At 41.0% G+C, this 19,581-nt stretch overlaps 1 protein-coding gene across 1 annotated transcript in view; it reads left to right on the top strand.

The window, feature by feature from the left end:
• atrx (ATRX chromatin remodeler) overlaps positions 1-19,581 on the top strand; it is a 121,044-nt gene that overhangs the window by 46,410 nt on the left and 55,053 nt on the right. The window contains exons 14-17 of the mRNA XM_048605283.1: positions 1,339-1,427; positions 3,860-4,026; positions 6,583-6,736; positions 11,901-11,989. Of these exons, the coding sequence (XP_048461240.1) occupies positions 1,339-1,427; positions 3,860-4,026; positions 6,583-6,736; positions 11,901-11,989 (499 nt within the window). The remainder of the gene's footprint in view (positions 1-1,338; positions 1,428-3,859; positions 4,027-6,582; positions 6,737-11,900; positions 11,990-19,581) is intronic.

Raw genomic sequence — 19,581 nt, 5'->3', positions numbered from 1 at the left:
GGGAAAAGACCTTTGTAGTTCACCTTATCTATGCCCCTCATGATTTTATAAATATCGATCAGGTCACCCCTTAACCCCCATCGCTCCAGTGAAAAAAGTCCTCGTCTTTTTGTATCTTAAACCGTCCATTCCTGGCAGCATCCTGGTAAATCTTTGTGAACCCTCTCCAGTTTAGCAATCACCTTCCTATAGCAGGGTGACCATAACTGCACGCACTATTCCAGAGGAGGCCTTGGCAATGTCCTGTAGAACCTCAATGTGACATCCCACCTCCTGTAATCAAAGGTCTGAGCAAAGAAGGCAAGCATCCTAAACATCGGCTTAACCACCCTGTCTACCTGTGACGCAAATTTCAAAGAATTATGTACCTGAACTCCTAAGTCCTGTCTACAACGCTACCCAGAGCTCTACTGTTAATTGTGTAAGTCCTGCCTTTGTTTGTTTTACCTCACATTTATCCAAATTAAATTGCCACTCTTTAGCCCATTGACCCAATTGATCAAGATCTCTTTGTAATCTTATAACCTTTTTCACTGTCCACTATACCACCAATTTTGGTGCCATCTGCGAACTTATTAACCATGCCTCCTGTGTTCACATCCAAATCATTTATATAAATGATAAACAAAACTGGACCCGGAACTGATCCCTACGGAACAATGCTGATGACAGGCCTCCAGTCCGAAAAGCAACTTCTACCATCAGTCTCTGTCTTCTGCCATTAAGGCAATTTTGTATCCAGTTGGCAAGCTCACCCTGAATACCGTGTAACCTAACTTTATTAATTGGTCGGCTATGTGGAACCTTATCAAAGACTTTTAGTAAAGTCCAAGTGAGCAAAGTCTACCATCCTGCCCTCATCAGTCTTTTTGACTACTTCATTAAAAACTCAAACTTAAGTTTGTGTGAGACAGTTTTCCTCGCACAAAACCATGCTGACTATCCCTAACCAATCTCATCTCTCCAAATGCATGTAAATCCTATCTTTCAGAATCACCTCCAACAACTTACCCACTGCCAATATCAGACTGTTGGGTCTATAGTCTCCAGGCTTTTTACAACCTTTAGTAAACATGGCCAAAAAAATTTTACTCATTTGAGAGATCTGTGGAGCTCTGGCAAGACCAGCATTTATTCCCCATTCCTAATTGCCCTGGAAGAAGTGGTGTCACCTTGATCTTTTGCAGCGCTTGAGAAGATGTATTGTCCATGTTCTATTGAGGTTGTGATTGGAAACTCATGCAATGGCCGCGTTTATTTGCCTTGCACTTTAGTGATGATAGCTTGAAGCAAAATGAATGTTATATGCAAAAGTAAATTATTAATCTCTCTTTTTAGGGATACTTTGATGAGGACAGTATGGATGAATTCATTGCATCAGACTCCGATGAAACTTCAATGAGCCTTTCCTCTGAAGATGAGAAAAGGTATTTTTTCTTTTTGACTATGTTGGTTTAAAGAATGCTTTGTAATGTATTGTGTATAGATATGCAAATTAGTTTTGTATGCAAATTAGTTTTGTACACAAATACATGGAAAATGTTTTCCTACTTTCACATTGTTCTAGTTCAACATAACTGCCGATGTCTCCTTCTACCATCTACTGTCACAATTCTAACATTCAGTCCCTGTTACGTAACAAATGAGGCTGAGGATATGTGATTGGAACACTAAGGATGCTCTGTTCTCATACATCAGCTGAAAGCAGACTTGGCCTTTCATAGCTTTTTCATACTTTCATGTAGAATCTTGGAACACTTTGGTTTTGAGTTGGGAGATTTATTTATATGAATTGTGAGGCAACTAATAATGTATTTTTTAAAAATCCATTTGTCTACGTAAATAAAATGGGAACAGCGGATGGTGGAGATCTGCAACAAAACCAAATTGCTGCAGAAGTTCAGGTCTGGCAGCATTTGTGGGAAGTTAATATTTCAAGTCTGGTGTCTTCTTGGACAGAACTACTGAGTTTCTCCTGCAGTTTGTTTTTGTTGCACTTAGAACATGGAACATAGAACAGTACAGGCCCTTCGGCCCACAATGTTGTGCCAACCTATTATCCCACTCTAAGATCAAACTACCCTGCATACCCTACATTTTACTATCATCCATGTGCCTATCCAAGAGTCGCTTAAATGTCCCTAAACTATCTGACACCACTACCATCGCCAGCAGCGCATTCCACGCACTCACCACTGTGTAAAGAACCTAACCTCTGACATCTTCCTTATACCTTCCTCCAATCACCTTATAATTATGCCCCCTCACCATAGTCATTTCCACTCTGGGAAAAAGTCTCTGGCTATCCACTGTATCTATGCCTCTCATCACCTTGAACTTGTTTGTTTCCAACTTCTTTGAAAGCCCAGTGGGACAATCCTGATAAGTCATAATTAAATTTAGTTAGAGCTTTATTTCCAAGTTGTTTCTGGAGTTATTCTAGTCCTGAAATACACAATGATGAATGATTTGGATATTTAATTTGAATTTTGTGAAATTGCCTTTACTGGTCAGAAGTCTTCAGTGCATGAAGTTTCAATTAAAACTTGAAAGTACTCATTTCAAATTTTCCCCTTGCTTTGGAGAGATCTGGCCAGGATGAGAAAGGGAGGGGTCAAAAGGCCAGCTGGGTTACGAAGAACCTGTTCTTATACATTTTCCCCTTTTTAGAGTCCTGTATACTATACACTTCCAATCAAAATTTGCAGTAGCACGTTCCACATTCTAACTGCACTGGGAGCTTCTACTGAGTTCTTTATGATTTTCTTAGTGGATATGTGCAGTAAAAATGTTGGTTTTCCCTTTTGAATTCTTGTGAATTATCATAATGAGTGCAAGATAAAAGCTTCATTAGAATGGATCTTTTCTTAATAATGTATTATATTCTTGGACTTGAATTTGGACTGTCCGAAACAGATGAGTGATCATTAATCTGAGTCTTTCCTGATGACTCTAATTTGTCTCTATTCCGACTCTCTTTTGTAAATCTCTTGCATCTTCTCTCTATCTGTCATTTTTGTAATGTGCAGGCTAGGCAAATGTACTGTAAACATTGTGTATGGGGTGTGGACTGACCAAGATTCTATGCAAGTTCTACATAAACTTTGCTTTGTTTAAGACAATCAAATTGAAACTTAGTAGCTTGTTTTAATTTTCGATCATCTTATTAATTTGAGTGGCATTCTGATGATTTGTACAGAATTACCTCGAACTGTTTGCTCTTCACCTGTTTTAGACTAACGTACTTCCTACCAGGAGGACGGGAACAGGGAGTGGGAAAAGAGGTGGTTTGGGGAGGGGTAGGGGGGGAGGCGGTAGGTGGTGAAGAGAGGTGGGAGGAGAGAAAGAGAGAAATGAGCCTTCATAGCAGGAATTGATTGTAACACATTTCACCCCACCACAGTGGTGAGTGGATTTTTCCGATGTACTGTACACTTTAATTCCATACTGTCAAATTGGTGTTAAGAGCTGATGTAACTTAGTTATGGAATAGAATAGTATTCTTATAATCTTGCAACCACCCGTATGAATAGGACAATTATATTCCAAAGGGGCTTGGCAAAGTAAGTAAATGAATGCTTCAGTTTCTATTTGGTTTATTTATTGTCACGTGTATTTTATGAAATTTAGTAAGATTTGACATTAAATCACTCGTTTCCTTTTTTCTTTTAATAAACTATTTTAATAAAATAACTAACGTCAACTTAGTAATTAATTTACGCATTTTTTTATGGCCCTTGGCGAATTAGAATAGGCTGTTTCATGTGAAGAGATGTTATCAACAGAATGTAATAGCTGCGGTAAGTAGTTGTAACATTGAGAAAAAGTACGTCTAAAGGTGTTGATTTATTAATTTTAGTAAAAAGAGAAAAAAGCGTGGAAAGAAAGATGAAAGTACCTCAAAGGAGAGTGGCAGTGACAATGATGTGGAAGTAATCAAAGTTTGGAATTCAAGGTCGCGTGGTGGAGGAGAAGCAAGCACAGAAGAGAAACCTGTAGACTCCAATACTGCAAAAGCAGATGATGGTAGAAATTTAATTCTTCTTTTAGGCTTGTTTAAGTTCATATTTTTTTTCTATTCGCATTTCTGCACAATCACATGAATATCATGCTGTGTGCATTTTATGAAGTCAGAAGTCACATGACACCAGGTTATAGTCCAACAGGTTTATTTGAAGGAGATAAATCAATGGCTGAAGAGCTGGTGTATTGCTGAGGTTTTTTTGGACAATTGGAATGGCTTTTGGGGTAGAAAAGACTGGCCTAACCTAAACTGGAAAGGAGCCAATATCTTAGCAGAGAGATTTGCTCACTCTCTTAAGGGAGACCTTATACTGATAGAGAAGGCGAATGGAGGAATTCTAAGTAGCAATGTAAATGGAAGGATTAATGGGGTAGGTTCTGAATGTGAGGAGAGCATGTCAATTTAAAAAAAGATGAAAGAGTCAGAGTATATAGTAACTCTGAAGAACTAAATTGCATTTATTTCAATGCAAGGGGTCTTAGAGCTAAGGCTGGTGAGCTCAGGGCATGTTTAAGAACATGGGATTGGGACGTCATAGCTATTACAAAAGCTTGGCTGAGAGATGGACAAAACTGGCAGCTCAGTGTTCCAGGTTTTAGATGCTATGGGAAGGATAGAAAAGGAGGCAACGGGTGGATGGGGTGTGGGGCAGGGGGCCGCTGGGTTTGATTAAGGAATATATTACTGCTGTAACTAAAGAAGATATTTTTGAAAAATTGTTCAGTGGAAATATATGGATAGAAATTTATAAATAATAGAGTATAGATCACTTTAATGGGATTTTAATTTAATGGGACTGTAGGCCCCCCTACAGTAAGAGAGAAATTGAGAAACAAATATGTGGGTTTGTGTGCTACTCTGATGAACACATCTGAACTGACCACAAGACTCGTACGACCACTGGGTATCAGAGTGGCACACAAACCCACATCAACCCTATGACAACTGCTCACCCGAACCAAAGACCCACTACCCACTATGAACAGGACCAATGTCATATACAAGATGCCCTGCAGAGACTGTGACAAACACTACATTGGACAAACAGGAAGGAAATTAATGACAAGGGTGCACAAACACCAATTAGCTACAAAAAGACATGACCAATACTCGCTCATCTCTATCCACATGGGTAAGGAGAACCACCAATTCGACTGGGACAACACCAAGATCTTGGGACAGGAGAAGCAGAGACAAGCACGGGAATTCCTAGAAGCCTGGTACTCCACGAAGAAAGCCATCAACAAACACATAGAGCTCGACCCCATATACACTCCACTGCGAAGGAAAACCAGAAGTGAGGTAATCCAGCTCAATGGACACCAGAGTTTAAATAACAGGCGGGAAAACACAATAGTGCTTCATCGGAGGCTGCACTGATGATGTTACCCAGCAGGGTAATGAAACGTCTATGGAAAAACAACGAACCAGCTCGGGGAGCCAACCAACCACAGTATTGCATTTTGGTACAATAAACAAGGATAGGGCTTATACAATTAATGGTAAGGCCTTGGGTAGTGTTGTAGAACAGAGGGACCTTGGAGTGCGGATACATAATTCTTCAAAGTTTGCATCACGTGTAGATAGGATCGTAAAAAGGCGTTCGGCACCTTTTGCCTTCATTGCTCAGTCCTCTGAGTATAGGAGTTGGACCGTTATGTTGAGGTTGTACAGAACATGGGTGAAGCTCTTTCCAGAATACTGTGTCCAGTTCTGGTTGCTCAGTTACAGGAAGGATATTATTAAGCTGGAGAAGGTTCAGAAGAAATTTTCCAGAATGATGATGGGTATAGAAGGTTTGAGTTATAAGGGAAGGCTGGATAGGTTGGGACTTTATTCAGTGACTGTAGGAGGTTGAACGGTGATAGAAGTTTATAAAATAATGAGAGGTATAGATAGAGTTGATGGTAGTTGTCTTCTCCCTAAGATGAGTAATTTCCAGACGAGGGGACACATTTTTAACATGAGAGGAGAGGCAGATTTTTTTTACACAAAGGGTGGTTCGCGTGTGGAATTAACTCCTGGTGAAGAAATTTGGACATATGAATAGGAAAGGTTTGGAGGGATATGGGCCAGGAGCAGGCAGGTGGGACTAGTTTAGTTTGGGATTATGTTCAGCATGGACTGGTTGGACTGAAGGGTCTGTTTCTGTGTTCTACAACTCTGTGAAATCACAAGCTTTCGGAGCGCTGCTCCTTCATCAGGTTAATTTTACAAAGGACATTGTGATTAATGCCTACCAGCTTTTCGTGCATTTATGTTATCAGAGTTGGTTTGATGTTATTTATTTTTAACTGCCACAGAATTAGCAGATGTAGTCATTCTTTACTCACTGTTATTTTACTGAGATTCCTGGAACAAGCTGGAATTTGAGTATTCCCCACAGTTGCAACGTAATGATCTGTTTCTTAACCAATAGTGTAGTTAATGTATAGTTATGGACAGAATGTATGCAACTGTAAATGTACTGTTTCATGACTTGTACTGTATTATAATGCTGTTCCATGTAATGTCTGATTTTATTTCTTCTTCACCACCCACCCCCTCAAAAAAAACAGCAAAGCCCTCAACTGGTTCCAATCCAGGTAGTCCAGCCGCGGATTGGTACAAAGAGTTCATCACAGATGCTGATGCAGAAGTATTGCAGCATTCTGGGAAAATGGCCCTTTTGTTTGAAATTCTGTATATGTCTGAAGCAATTGGAGAAAAAGTGTGAGTTGACATTTTTTTCTTAGTTAATCGAGAAGTTTTTGAGTTATTTACTGTCACATACCACTAGAAAGATAGTGAAAAGTGTTTTGTCTCCACAATCCGGTGCCATTTTGAATTATACAACAAAGGAAATTACATAAATAGAATTCATCTTCTGTACAAGGGGTCTTCAATCACAGCTCTAGGGCCTTTTGCAAGGTCTTCATAAGGTGTCCCGAGCCTCAAGGAGTCCCTGCTATGGGTACAGCAATGACAACCCTGCCAAGAGTCCATACTTCAAACATACCGCAGTCTTCCCCAGTCTGACCCCCGCCACAGCAACCTGCTGCTGCCAAGAGTCCCCACTCCAGGTACCGCCGCAGCCGAAGACCTGCCAAGTTCCTGAGTCCATGCTCCGGTCCTCCTGCAGCCACGTGTCCTCCCTCCGGGCACCGCCACCCACCCACACTGTTCTGGCTTCCCCATGACATTAGAAGATGAAGAGAAAGAAAAAGATGACACAGGAGAGAGATTGAGAAGGATGCGGCTGGCTGGAGCAGATAGGCTTACGAGCCTGAGCACTACCTATCATGTTGGCACTGCCATCTTGTTTTTCTCAAGTTCCTTTTGAGAGAGGCATCAATTAATTGCAATTTGTTTGAATGCCACTGCACTTTAGCTATGAAATTCTCTTGTAACCCATGTTAACTTTGAACAGTTGCTAAATTTTTGGTGCCTTTAGTTGAGAAAGAATTAAGTTAATTCTTAATAATTCAGACCTGTTAATGGGGGTTACTTTTAACATTACCTTATCTACGTCAATTTGTTAGGAATTTCTGTGACGTAGTAAAAAGTAGATTGCCGATCCAACAACTTGATGGGGAAGCGGTGATATCTAAGGATTTAACTACAATTTGCAAAAAAAAAAAGTTGACAAGAGTGAAAATTGCTGTTAGTATTTTTTTGCATCAAGGTTGATCCAAATATCAAATGTGTATCTATTGAAATTCAAGTTTCTAACTGAGCTCGTAATATGCAATTGGGACACTGGGGGACAGTAAAACAGGATGTATTCCAATGTATCGCCGAGGCCGGACGCCAACTCTCCGACATCTCCTCCTACCGCCCCCTTGATCATGACCCCACCCCTGAGCACCAAACCATCATCTCGCAAACCATCCACAACCTCATCACCTCAGGTGACCTCCCACCCACGGCCTCCAACCTCATCGTTCCCCAACCTCGCACTGCCCGCTTCTATCTCCTTCCCAAAATCCACAAACCTGAATGCCCTGGTCGACCCGTTGTCTCCGCCTGCTCCTGCCCCACCGAACTGATCTCCAACTATCTAGACTCCATTTTCTCCCCCTTGGTCCAGGAACTCCCTACCTATGTCCGTGACACCACCCACGCCCTCCACCTCCTCCAGAACTTCCAATTCCCCGGTCCCCAACACCTCATCTTTACCATGGACGTCCAGTCCCTCTACACCTACATTCCCCATGCAGATGGCCTTAAGGCCGTCCGCTTCTTCCTGTCCCGCAGGCCCGACCAGTCCCCCTCCATTGATACCCTCATCCGCTTAGCCGAACTCGTCCTCACACTCAACAACTTCTCTTTCAATTCCTCCCACTTCCTACAGACAGAGGGGGTAGCCATGGGTACCCGCATGGGCCCAAGCTACGCCTGCCTCTTTGTAGGTTACGTGGAACAATCCCTCTTCCGTACCTACACCGGCCCTAAACCCCACCTCTTCCTCCGTTACATTGATGACTGTATCGGCGCTGCCTCGTGCTCCCACGAGGAGCTCGAACAGTTCATACACTTCACTAACACCTTCCACCCCAACCTTAAGTTTACCTGGACCATCTCTAACACCTCTCTCCCCTTCCTGGACCTCTCTGTCTCCATATCGGGCAACCACCTAGAAACCGATATTCATTTCAAGCCCACCGACTCCCACAGCTACCTAGAATACTCCTCCTCCCACCCACCTTCCTGCAAAAATGCTATCCCCTATTCCCAATTCCTTCGCCTCCGCCGCATCTGCTCCCAGGATGAGGCATTCCACTCCCATACATCTCGGTTGTCCTCGTTTTTCAAGGACCGTAACTTCCCCTCCTCGGTGGTCGAGAACGCCCTCAACCGTGTCTCCCACATCTCCCGCACCTCATCCCTCACACCCCGTCCACGCAATAAGAACCAAAAAAGAATCCCCCTCGTCCTCACATACCACCCCACCAACCTCCGGATCCAACGCGTCATCCTCCGACACTTCCGCCATCTGCAATCCGACCCCACCACCAAAGACATCTTTCCCTCCCCACCCTTTATCTACTTTCCGGAGGGACAACTCTCTCCGTGACTCCCTTGTCCGCTCCACACTCCCCTCCAGCTCCACCACACCCGGCACTTTTCCCTGCAACCGCAGGAAGTGCTACACCTGCCCCCATACCTCCTCCCTCACCCCCATCCCAGGCCCCAAGAAGACTTTCCACATCAAGCAGATGTTCACCTGCACATCTGCTAATGTGGTATACTGCATCCGCTGTACCCGGTGTGGCTACCTCTACACCGGGGAAACCAAGCGGAGACTCGGGGACCGCTTTGCAGAACACCTACGCTCGGTTCGCAATAAACAGCTGCACCTCCCAGTCGCGAACCATTTCAACTCCCCCTCCCATTCCTCAGACGACATGTCCATCCTGGGCCTCCTGCAGTGCCACAACGATGCCACCCCGAAGGTTGCAGGAACAGCAACTCGTATTCCGCTTGGGAACCCTGCAGCCCAATGGTATCAATGTGGATTTCACAAGTTTCAAAATCTCCCCTCCCCCTAGCGCATCCCAAAACCAGTCCAGCTCGTCCCTGCCTCCCTAACCTGTTCTTCCTCCCACCTATCCCCTCCTCCCACCTCAAGCCGCACCTCCATCTCCTACCGACCAACCTCATCCCGCCCCCTTGACCTGTCCGTCCTCCCTGGACTGACCTATCCCCTTCCTAACTCCCTACCTACACTCACGTTTACTGGCTCCATCCCCGCCTCTTCGACCTGTTTGTTTCCTCTCCACCTATCCTCTCCTCTATCCCTCTTCTATCCGCCTCCCACTCTCTCCCTATTTATTTCAAAACCTCCTTCCCCTCCCCCTTTTCTGATGAAGGGTCTAGGCCCGAAACGTCAGCCTCTCTGCTCCTATGATGCTGCTTGGCCTGCTGTGTTCATCCAGCCCTGCACCTTGTTGTCTTGTATTCCAATGTAAATGTGTAGGAAGATATCTGTTAACATGCAGCAGTATTTAACTGATTCGAGTCAATTAGATTAAAGATCTAAAATTTGTAGCCTCTAGTTCATTGGGTCAATTATTTTTCTGAAAACTTAAGAATGGAAACACATGTAACTACTAATTCTGGTCAATGTCTTGGTTGACCATTTTATTTCAACAGAATAATAACAGTTGTATGTTTGCATATTGGTTTAATATAAGAATATATCAATATTTCAACCTTTTTCAGTCCTTTTGCAAGTTTCAAGATGTACAACAGTTTGCTATCTTACAAGTACATAGATTTTCTGTATATCTTGTACATGCTGAATTCTTTACAAATATAGTACAATGGCCCTTAGGTTGAATTCTTTGAGCTAGTGATGGAATTGTCTTAACTACCTTGAAGTAATGAAGGTCATTGGTTGCTCCATATAATCTAATAAGAAATCAGTTGACTGCCAGTTTTAGCACCTCAACTCCCAAGATCAATTATTTTGGGGTGATGGGGCACTACACTTCATGAGCAGACGATGACTTTATCAGAGCATGTTCTCAGGCAGTAGCAACAATGCTGAACTGTCAGTCTGCCTTGAACCTCAAATCCCTAGCCATAAGATTGAGTTGTGCAGTTTCCAACCTTGTGAATAAAGTCGCACATTATTTGGTCTGGCATTTGGGTTGAAAGTTATACTGCTTTTCCCTGTGGATTTATTGAGTGGATGTTTATAAATTGAGTTCTTCGTAATGTTGAAGTTGTTCTACGTATTGCCTTGTCGAGGGTTTTGAGCATTTTGATAAGGCAAGTCAGGGCAGGACTTGTGCAGTTAATGGTAGGGCCCTGGGGAGTGTTGCAGAACAAAGTGACCTAGGGCTGCAGGTGCATAATTCCTTGAAAGTGGAGTTGCAGGTAGCCAGGGTAGTGAAGAAGGCATTTGGCACTCTTGCCTTCATTGGTTAGTGCATGGAGGAGAGGAGTTGGGATGTCATGCTGCAGCTGTACAGGAATTGGTTAGGCCGTTTTAGAATACTGCGTTCAGTTCTGATCTCCCTGTCATAGGTAAGATGTTGTTAAACTTGAAAGGGTTCAGAAAAGATTTACAAGGATCTTGCCAGGATTAGAATATTTGAGCTATAGGGAGAGGCTGAATAAGCTGGTGCTTCTTTCCCTGGAGCTTCAGAGACTGAGGGTGACCATAAAGAGTTTTATAAAATCATGAGCGTGGATAGGGTGAATTACTGAGGTATTTTTCCCAGGGTAGAGGAGTCCAGAACTAGAGGGCATAGATTTAAGGTGAGAGGGGAAAGATTTAAAAGGGACCTGAGGGGTAACATTTTCACGCAGTGGCAGTGCGTGTATGGAACAACGGACAGAAAGTGGTGTAGGTAGGTACAGATACAACATTTGAAAGGCTTTTGGATGGGTATATGAATAGGAGGGTTCTAGAGTTATGGGCCAAATACTGGCAAAGGGACTAAATTAGTTTAGGATATCTGGTTGGGATGGACAATTTGGACCGAAGGGTCTGTTTCCATGTTTTGTATACCGTTATGACTGACTAATTGTCTAAATTGAAGTTCAAGTAATATTTATTTGAAATGGTTTTAAAAGCAGTCATGACAAATAAGTTATTAGTGGCAGCACAGTAAAAAAATTGCAGTATGTTGCTTGATGAGACATTCTGTTTGCCCAAGGTACCAGTTCTAGTTTCTGTATAGTAAAATAAGAGCAGGAAAATATTATTACCAATAGGTTCCCATAATGAGTATTACTCAAATCCAATTATGCTAAAGCTTTCCTTACTTCTCTTCCCACCTACCCTGTCCCCTCTAATAATGGAATATAATTACACCTTCCTATTTAACCGAGTAATGTTGTCATTTTGTGTTGAACCCCATAACACATGTGTATCCAATTTCAGACTTGTATTCAGCCAGTCCCTCATATCATTGGATTTAATTGAAGACTTTCTGGAGATAGCAAACAGAGAGAAATCAGAGATTTATAAAGGTAAGTTTTAAATTCATTATTTTCATTACATATACATGTAATCCTGCGGGCTGGCTTGAATTTTGTGTTCAGAATTATAGAATTAGACCGTTAGCTAAGAAAGTCTTATTCTAAAGAAATCAAATTAATAGTACACAAAAGACTGATATTGAAGACCGACTTCCTAGGAATTTTTAGGCTCCATTGTGTTAAATTAAACTTTCACATGTCAATGCTTCAGTATTTTATTTGACATCCATTTTGGTTCATGTTTTCTGCTCATGACTCATGAAAGATTCTCCTTCTCACCCTCTCCCCTTTATAAGACCATAAGACATAGAAGCAGAAATTAAGTCATTCAGCCCATCGAGTCTGCTCCGCCATTCAGTCGTGGTTGATAAGTTTCTCAACTCCATTCTCCCACTTTCTCCCCGTAACCCTTAAATCCTTGCCAACCAAGAACCTATCTATCTCTGCCTTAAATATACTCAAGACCTAGCCTCCACAGCCTTCTGTGGCAGTGAATTCCATAGACTCACCACTCTCTGGCTGAAGAAGTTTCTCTTCTCTTTATCTCCATTCTAAAAGGTCTTTCCTTTACTCTACAGCTGTGCCGTTGAGTCCCAGTCTGTCCTACCAATGGAAACATCTTCCCAACATCCCCTCTGTCCAGGCCATTCAATATTCTGGAAGTTTCAATTAGATCCCCCCTCATCCTTCTAAACTCCGAGTATAGACCCAGAGTCCTCAAACATTCCTCATATGTTCCTTTTCTTTCCTGGGACCATTCTCGTGAACCTCCTCTGGCCCTGGAGTGGATTCAGCACATATTTCCTGAGATATGAGGCCCAAAACTGCACACAATACTCCAAGTGTGGCCTGACCAGAGCCTTATAGAGCCTCAGAAGTACATCCCTACTTTTGTATTCAAGTCCTAACTACTGACTCAACCTGCAAGTTTACCTTGAAAGAATCCTGCACTAGAACCCCCAAGTCTCTCTGCCCTTGCCAAGAAATTGTGATCCTCTGGTTAAGCTACCACCATTTACCCCTATCTTTACTGTAAAGCCTGTGGCCTGATAAGACTGTGGCAACCTTTACCTTACCTTAAGCACTGATTTTCAACATAGGGACTTGATATTTTCTTATTTTACTTGCGAGCTTCCATTAAGTATGATGCAAAGAGGCAAATATAAAGCATTATCTGCTGTAATGTGAAGTGTGCAATTTATATATGATATAATTTATTTTGGAGCTTGGATTTTGAATTGGTTCCTATGTATTTTTGCTGGTGTATCAAAGGGGATTTAATAAACCAGTATGTAAGAGCGTGCCCCTATCGTGGTGATGGGAATTAGTTTGCATTGTGGGAGAGTTTTATGAATGGACAGAGTAAACATTTGAGCATTAGTTTGCTTACTGTTTAGAAGTAACGGGATTTTGTTTTTGCCTGGGGTAAGAACAACTTGGAAAGCTTTTGTTTTTGGCTCACAGAAATTCTGATTTTGAGTTAGATGTACAAAATAGTTTCTCAGAGAAAACAGAGTTATTTCCAAACTGTTAAGTTACCTCAATTTAAGAATTTTAATTTAAAATTTTCAGACCAGAACTGTTTGGTTAGAACCCTGAAGGGGTCACTAGAAACTGAGAAGGTTTAAACTCAGTTGTGTAATAATCCTGGAAAAGACTACCCACCTGTCAAGACTGGGAATGGAAAGAAACCATTAAGTTTAACTTAAGATATGATAAAGAAGCAAAGTCTCTCTGGTGTTTGATACTGTAAAGTGGTATTGGGATCATGTTTTTACTGTTTCAAAATTTTTCATTGTTATTATAAATAGCTTGATTTGTTCTTTTTTAAATCTTGCATAATAACTTCTGTTTTATTGTTAAAATCAAATCCTTGCATTGTGTGCTTGCTTTCAGTGAAAGACCACTTAATTTTTTTTTAAACAATTAAGCCAGATTTCAGTTTCGGATCTGACTTGTCCATTATTAATATCAGCTAGGAAAATAATGCTGCCATGTTTTATCAATTGTGTGTGTTAAATTAGTAATGCAAAACACTTGGTAAAACTTTGGAGGAACTTGATTGGATAATTCTTCTTGGACACCCACTGTTTGTATGAGCTATTGCCTGCCTTCCCTAGCAACATAGGAATGGGTGATTAAACCCATCGAGTTTGTTTACTAGTCAGAAAGGTTGTAGCTCTGATTAATTGATTGAACTCCACAGACCTTCATCCCATATCCTTTAATATTTTTGAACAAAAATACCAGATTTAAATAAAAAATTCACCTTGCATTCATAAATACTAGTGGAAGACTTCTGCCACCCTTCTAGTTCCAATTTTTAGACAATGCCCCAGTTCTAGATAATGAAACTAGGAGATTAATTTCTTCCCGACTACATAACCAATTTTTCTTAATATTTTGACAGTATAAAATTGTCCCTTAAACCTCTGAACTCCAAAGAATGTGAACTCAGTTTTTATAATACCTCGTGTAATCTAGTCTTAATCATCTGGTAAATGTACACTGCATTCCTGCCAAGGCCAACATAACCACCCTGAGGTATTGTGCCCAGAATTGGGTCATTGAGTATGGCCTACCCAGAACTTTGCATTAGTTAAGCATTACTTTTTTGTGCGTTCATGTCTAATCCTGAGTACAAAGCCAGCATTCAATTAGCTTTGTTGATGTTAGGAACATAGAATCAGGAGTAGATCATTTAGCTCCTTGAGCCTGTTTCCACCATTCAGTGAAATCATGGCTGATTTTGTGGCCTAACTGACTTTGGCCCATATTTATATATTTTATATATAAATGAAGTGTGTGTGGGTGGTCTTTCAAGTGTCTTTGGACCTTCCACAATTTCTAGCTTTTCATCAACTCTTCTCTCCTTTTTATGTCCAATATGCATGAACTTCTAACTGCCTAAATTGGAGTCTGTTTGCCAGCTTTGTCTATTTTGAATCTTTTTATATCTAGGAAGCTTTATGGTTATATTTCACATTGCTTACAATAGCGCTTATCCTTGTCCTCATCAAATTTGGGCTTTTATTCCATCATCCGAGTCACAAATAAATATGGTGACTGGTTGAGTTCTGAACACAGGTGCCAGTGAAACGCCATTCATCACATACTTCCAATTAATACTTACCTGTTATCTCTATTTCCTGCGACCCCCAATTTCCTAATCAAGGTAATAATTTGCCTTCAATTCCTTGAATTTCAATTTTAGTCGCACTTAGAAGTTATAGGAAGAGGAGTAGGCTATTCGCTCCCTCGCGTCTGCTTCTCTGCTCACTCCGATCATAGCTGATCTGTAGCCTAAATCCAGATATTCGTCTTTGGCCCATATCCCTTAACACTTTTACGAACAAAACTTTATCCATCTCACTTTTAAAATCAACAACTGATCCTGCATCCACTGTGATTTGTGGAAGAGTGCTCCAAACATCTACCACCCTTCATGTTAGGAAGCACTTGTATACATCTCTCCCGAATGGTCTGGTCCTAATTTTCAGACTATGCCTTCTAATTCTAGAATCCCCAACCATGGAAATAGTTTATCTTTATAAACCCTGACACTTCCTATTAATATCTTGAACACTTTGATCAACTCACCCCTTAACATTCAAAATTCTGGTCAAAACTCTGTTTGCGTGGGTTTCCTCTGGATGCTCTGGTTTCCTCCCACAGTCCAAAGATGTGCAGGTTTAGGCCATGCTAAATTGTCCACAGTGTTCAGGGATATGTAAATTAGGTGGATTAGCCATGGGGAAAAATGCAGGGTCGCAGGCGAAGTGTCGGGGATGGGTCTGAGTGGGATGCTGTTCTGAGAGTCAGTGTGGACTTGTTGGGCCAAATGGCCTGTTCCCACACTGTAGAGATTCTATAAAAACTTGACTAATTTGTATAATCTCTCCTTGTAATTTAATCCCTGAAGTCCAGGTATCATTCTTGTAAACCTATGTTCTACTCTCTCCAAGGCCACTGTATCCTTCCTTAGGTGTGGTACTCACATCTGTTCATGGTACTCCAAGTGGGGTTTAACTAGGATTTGTCTAACTGCAGCATAACTTCTGCTATATACTCCAGTCCTCTAAATATAAAGCCGAGCATTCCATTAGGCATCTTGATTATTTTCTGCATGTTTGTGACGTTTTAAAGATGTACGTGCCTGAACCTCCAAGTTTCTTTGGACATCCACTGTATTTAACTTCATCCTTTTCAAGTCCAAAATGGATAGCTTCCTATTTGCTTACATTTTCTCTATCTGTAACAGTTTTGCTCATTCACTGAGTCTGTCAATATCCATTTATAATTTTATGCTATTATCTACATTGATGTAATGCCATCGAACTTTGTGTTGTTATCAAATTTGGATATGTAACTTTCCATGCCATTATCCAAGTCATTAATAAATAATTCAGACCCTAACACACACCCTTACAAAACATCACTGATCACCTGCCAATTTAAGTACCTGTCCATTATTCCTACTTTCTGTCGCCTGCCACTCAACCAATTTCCCCATCATGTCAATAATTTGCCCTCTTAAGTGGGACTTTATATGGACTTCTGCAAGGCATTTGATAAACAATATCTACAGAGATTCTCCAATCCACTACCTTAGTCACCTCTTCAAAAAATTCAGTGAGGTTTGTCAGGAATGACTGAGCTGTTGTGAATCCATGCAGCCTCTCCCTGATTAACTAACTGAAAATTTTCAAGGTATTAAGTTAAACCATTCTTGATTTTAGACATCAACAGTTATCCCCACCACTGATCTGAGGCTGACTGGCTTGTAATTCCCTTGTTTTCCTTAGTTTTCTATTTTCCTATTAATTTCCTCAGGACTTCCAGCAAGCAATCTTCCTTTTCTACTGAGGCAGAGTAATTATTCAGCATATCAGCCAACCCATAACCACGGACGATATCCCCACTTTCAGTCTTTAGGGGGCCAATGTTGCTTCTGCCCATGCAATTTCCCACTATAAAATTCCTTCTGATTTTGATGTATTTAGCAAATTCCATTTAGTATTCTATCTTTCCCATTCAGCAGGATCTGTGTTTTTTTTTTGCATTTTTCTAACACCTTTCTTTTACTTTTAAGCTGTCTCTTATCTGTTTACTTGCCCAAGGCTGTTTTTTTCGTGAAGTGGAGCTTTCCCCTCTGAGTATAAACTGGTTTTATATTGTTAAATATTACTTTAAATATCCTTCACCGTTCTTCAGTTGTTTTATGTATGAGCAGATCTTCCTAGTTTTCTGGATCTCTGTCTCATCAAAATCTGTCTTCACTACATCTAAAACTCTAGCTGCCGATTCATGCTTTTCATTTTAAATTTCTAAAGTTAAAATCCCCCATTAATACTACTCTGGCTTTGCTACACAATTACCTAATTTCTGCATACATACAATCTAGCACTTCAGAGCAGCTACCAGGGGTCTTGTGCATGACGCTTCTTACAGTTTCTGATCCTTTACTGAAACTTAGTTCCACCTAACTGGTCTCCACTGAATGCTTTCCTCTCATTATATCCTCCCTTACCATTGAAGTAATTTTGTTTCTAATCAGTAAGACTACTCCACTTCCCGTGTCACTTTCCCTGTCCATCCTGTAAAACTTATAATCTGTCATAGTTAATTTCCAATCCTGATCATCCTGCAGCCATGTCTCAGTAAAGGCTACTATATCATTATCCTTATTTGATTATGTCTGTGCAGTTCATTTAATTTATATCTAACATTCCTTTATTTGGACCAAACACTAACCTGTCCCTCAGCACTGATGCATTCTTCTTGCATTTATTATTTATTTCCTTTGGTTTAATTATTATACTTATAGTTTTGTCATTCCCTGCCAAACCTGAAGTAGGGTTCCTGACTATTCCTTGATTTTGAACCTGTACTGACTTGCACCTTCCTCTGTCCTCACTCCTCTGTTTCTTCCCCTACTCCTGAACTTAAAACTTTAACTGTGCTTTCTTCCCACGGATGTTGCCAGAACTGCTAACTTTCTCCGACGGTTATTTGTTCTTGTTTCATAAATCCAGTATCCACAGTTCTTTTTATTATAGTACAGTGAGCAGTTTTTTGTCCCTTTAGTTATGCAAAGATATTTCATTTGAGGCAATTTAGAGAATGTTCACTAGGATGATCCCCAGTATGGAAAATTTGTCTTTTGAGCATAGATTAAATAGGTTGAGACTGTGCTCATTGGAATTAAGAAGAATGAGAGGTGATTTCATTGAAACATGGAGAATTCTTCAGGGATTTGATGCTGAGAGATGTTTCCCTCATTGAAGAATCTAGGACTAGAGGGCATTGTCTCAGAATTAAGTGGCACCAATTTAAGACTGAGATGAAGAATTTCTTCTGAGGATTCAGAGAGCTGTGGGGCAGAGTCCTCGTATATTTAAAGCTGAAATAGATTCTTGATCAGTAGGGTAATCGAGTGTTATGGAGAAAACAGTGGATGTGAGGAATATCAGATCAGCTGTGATCTTATTGAATGGTAGAGCAGGTCCAAAGGGCTAAACGGCCAACTACTGATCCTATTTTTTTTTACGCTGTATGGAAAGATAAGGCAGGAGTTGTAAGAATATACAACAAGTCCATTGCTTGGCTGAATTAAGTGTGAAATAAGTTTGGAGTGTTTTTTTTTTCAGAATATTCCAAAAGCAACAGATAAGAGGTTGTGGCTCAGAGCTGTTTAGAGTAATACTAATGAAGTGCAAAGATTATAGTTGAGGAAAAGTTTGAAAATGAAAGCTTGTTGGTAATAAATCACATTTTTCTAATTTCTACATGCATCTAACTGATTTTTGGCTCTGAAGAAGTGTTTTCTATTTTGGGCATCCATTGCCATGGTAATTAGGTACAAAGAAATGATTCCCACTCTAGCCTGACAGTGGCCTCTACTGCATTAGGAAGGGCAACTCCATCATCGGTGTCCAGTCTGCCAGGGATTTTCGCTTAGTGCCATACCAGGGATAGTTCTTTGTGCATAGTGGCTATTAATTCATTTGAATAGGACATTTGGTTATTTAATATCTTTAACATCATACAAAAACTGATGCAAGAGGTAGGACTTTTTGGTAAATACTATTATTACAGTATGCTTATAATCTTATTACTTTTATACCATTGCATTTGCTGAGTTAAGAACTTCTGTTGTGTCATACTTCTAATCTGCCTAAGTTCCTAGGCATTCCTCACTCTGTCATGTTCCAGCTGTCTCTTGAACTTGCTATTTTTGATCACTGTATTTCCTTCCAGCCTCGCACTTGACTCCCTGCTGTTGAGGATCCCAACCCTTTGCCAATCTAGTTTTAAACCCTCCCTTGCAGCACTAGCAAATGTGCCTGCCAGGATATTGATCCCCCTCCAGTTCAGGTGCAACCCATCCCTCTTGAACATGTCATGTCTGCCCCAGAAAAGATCCCAAAGATTCTAGAATCTGAATCCTTGCCCCTTGCACCAATTCTTTAGCCATGCATTCATCTGCCATATCCTGCTGTTCTTGCTCTCCGTAACATCTGTAGTAGGTAAGTTACTTGAGAAGATTCTGAGGGATAAGATATGCATGCCTTTGGAAAGAC

The sequence above is a fragment of the Rhincodon typus genome, chromosome 14 (genome assembly GCF_021869965.1).
Source record: "Rhincodon typus isolate 14 chromosome 14, sRhiTyp1.1, whole genome shotgun sequence".
Lineage (NCBI taxonomy): Eukaryota > Metazoa > Chordata > Chondrichthyes > Orectolobiformes > Rhincodontidae > Rhincodon > Rhincodon typus.
This window is presented reverse-complemented; position numbering and strand designations above follow the sequence as displayed.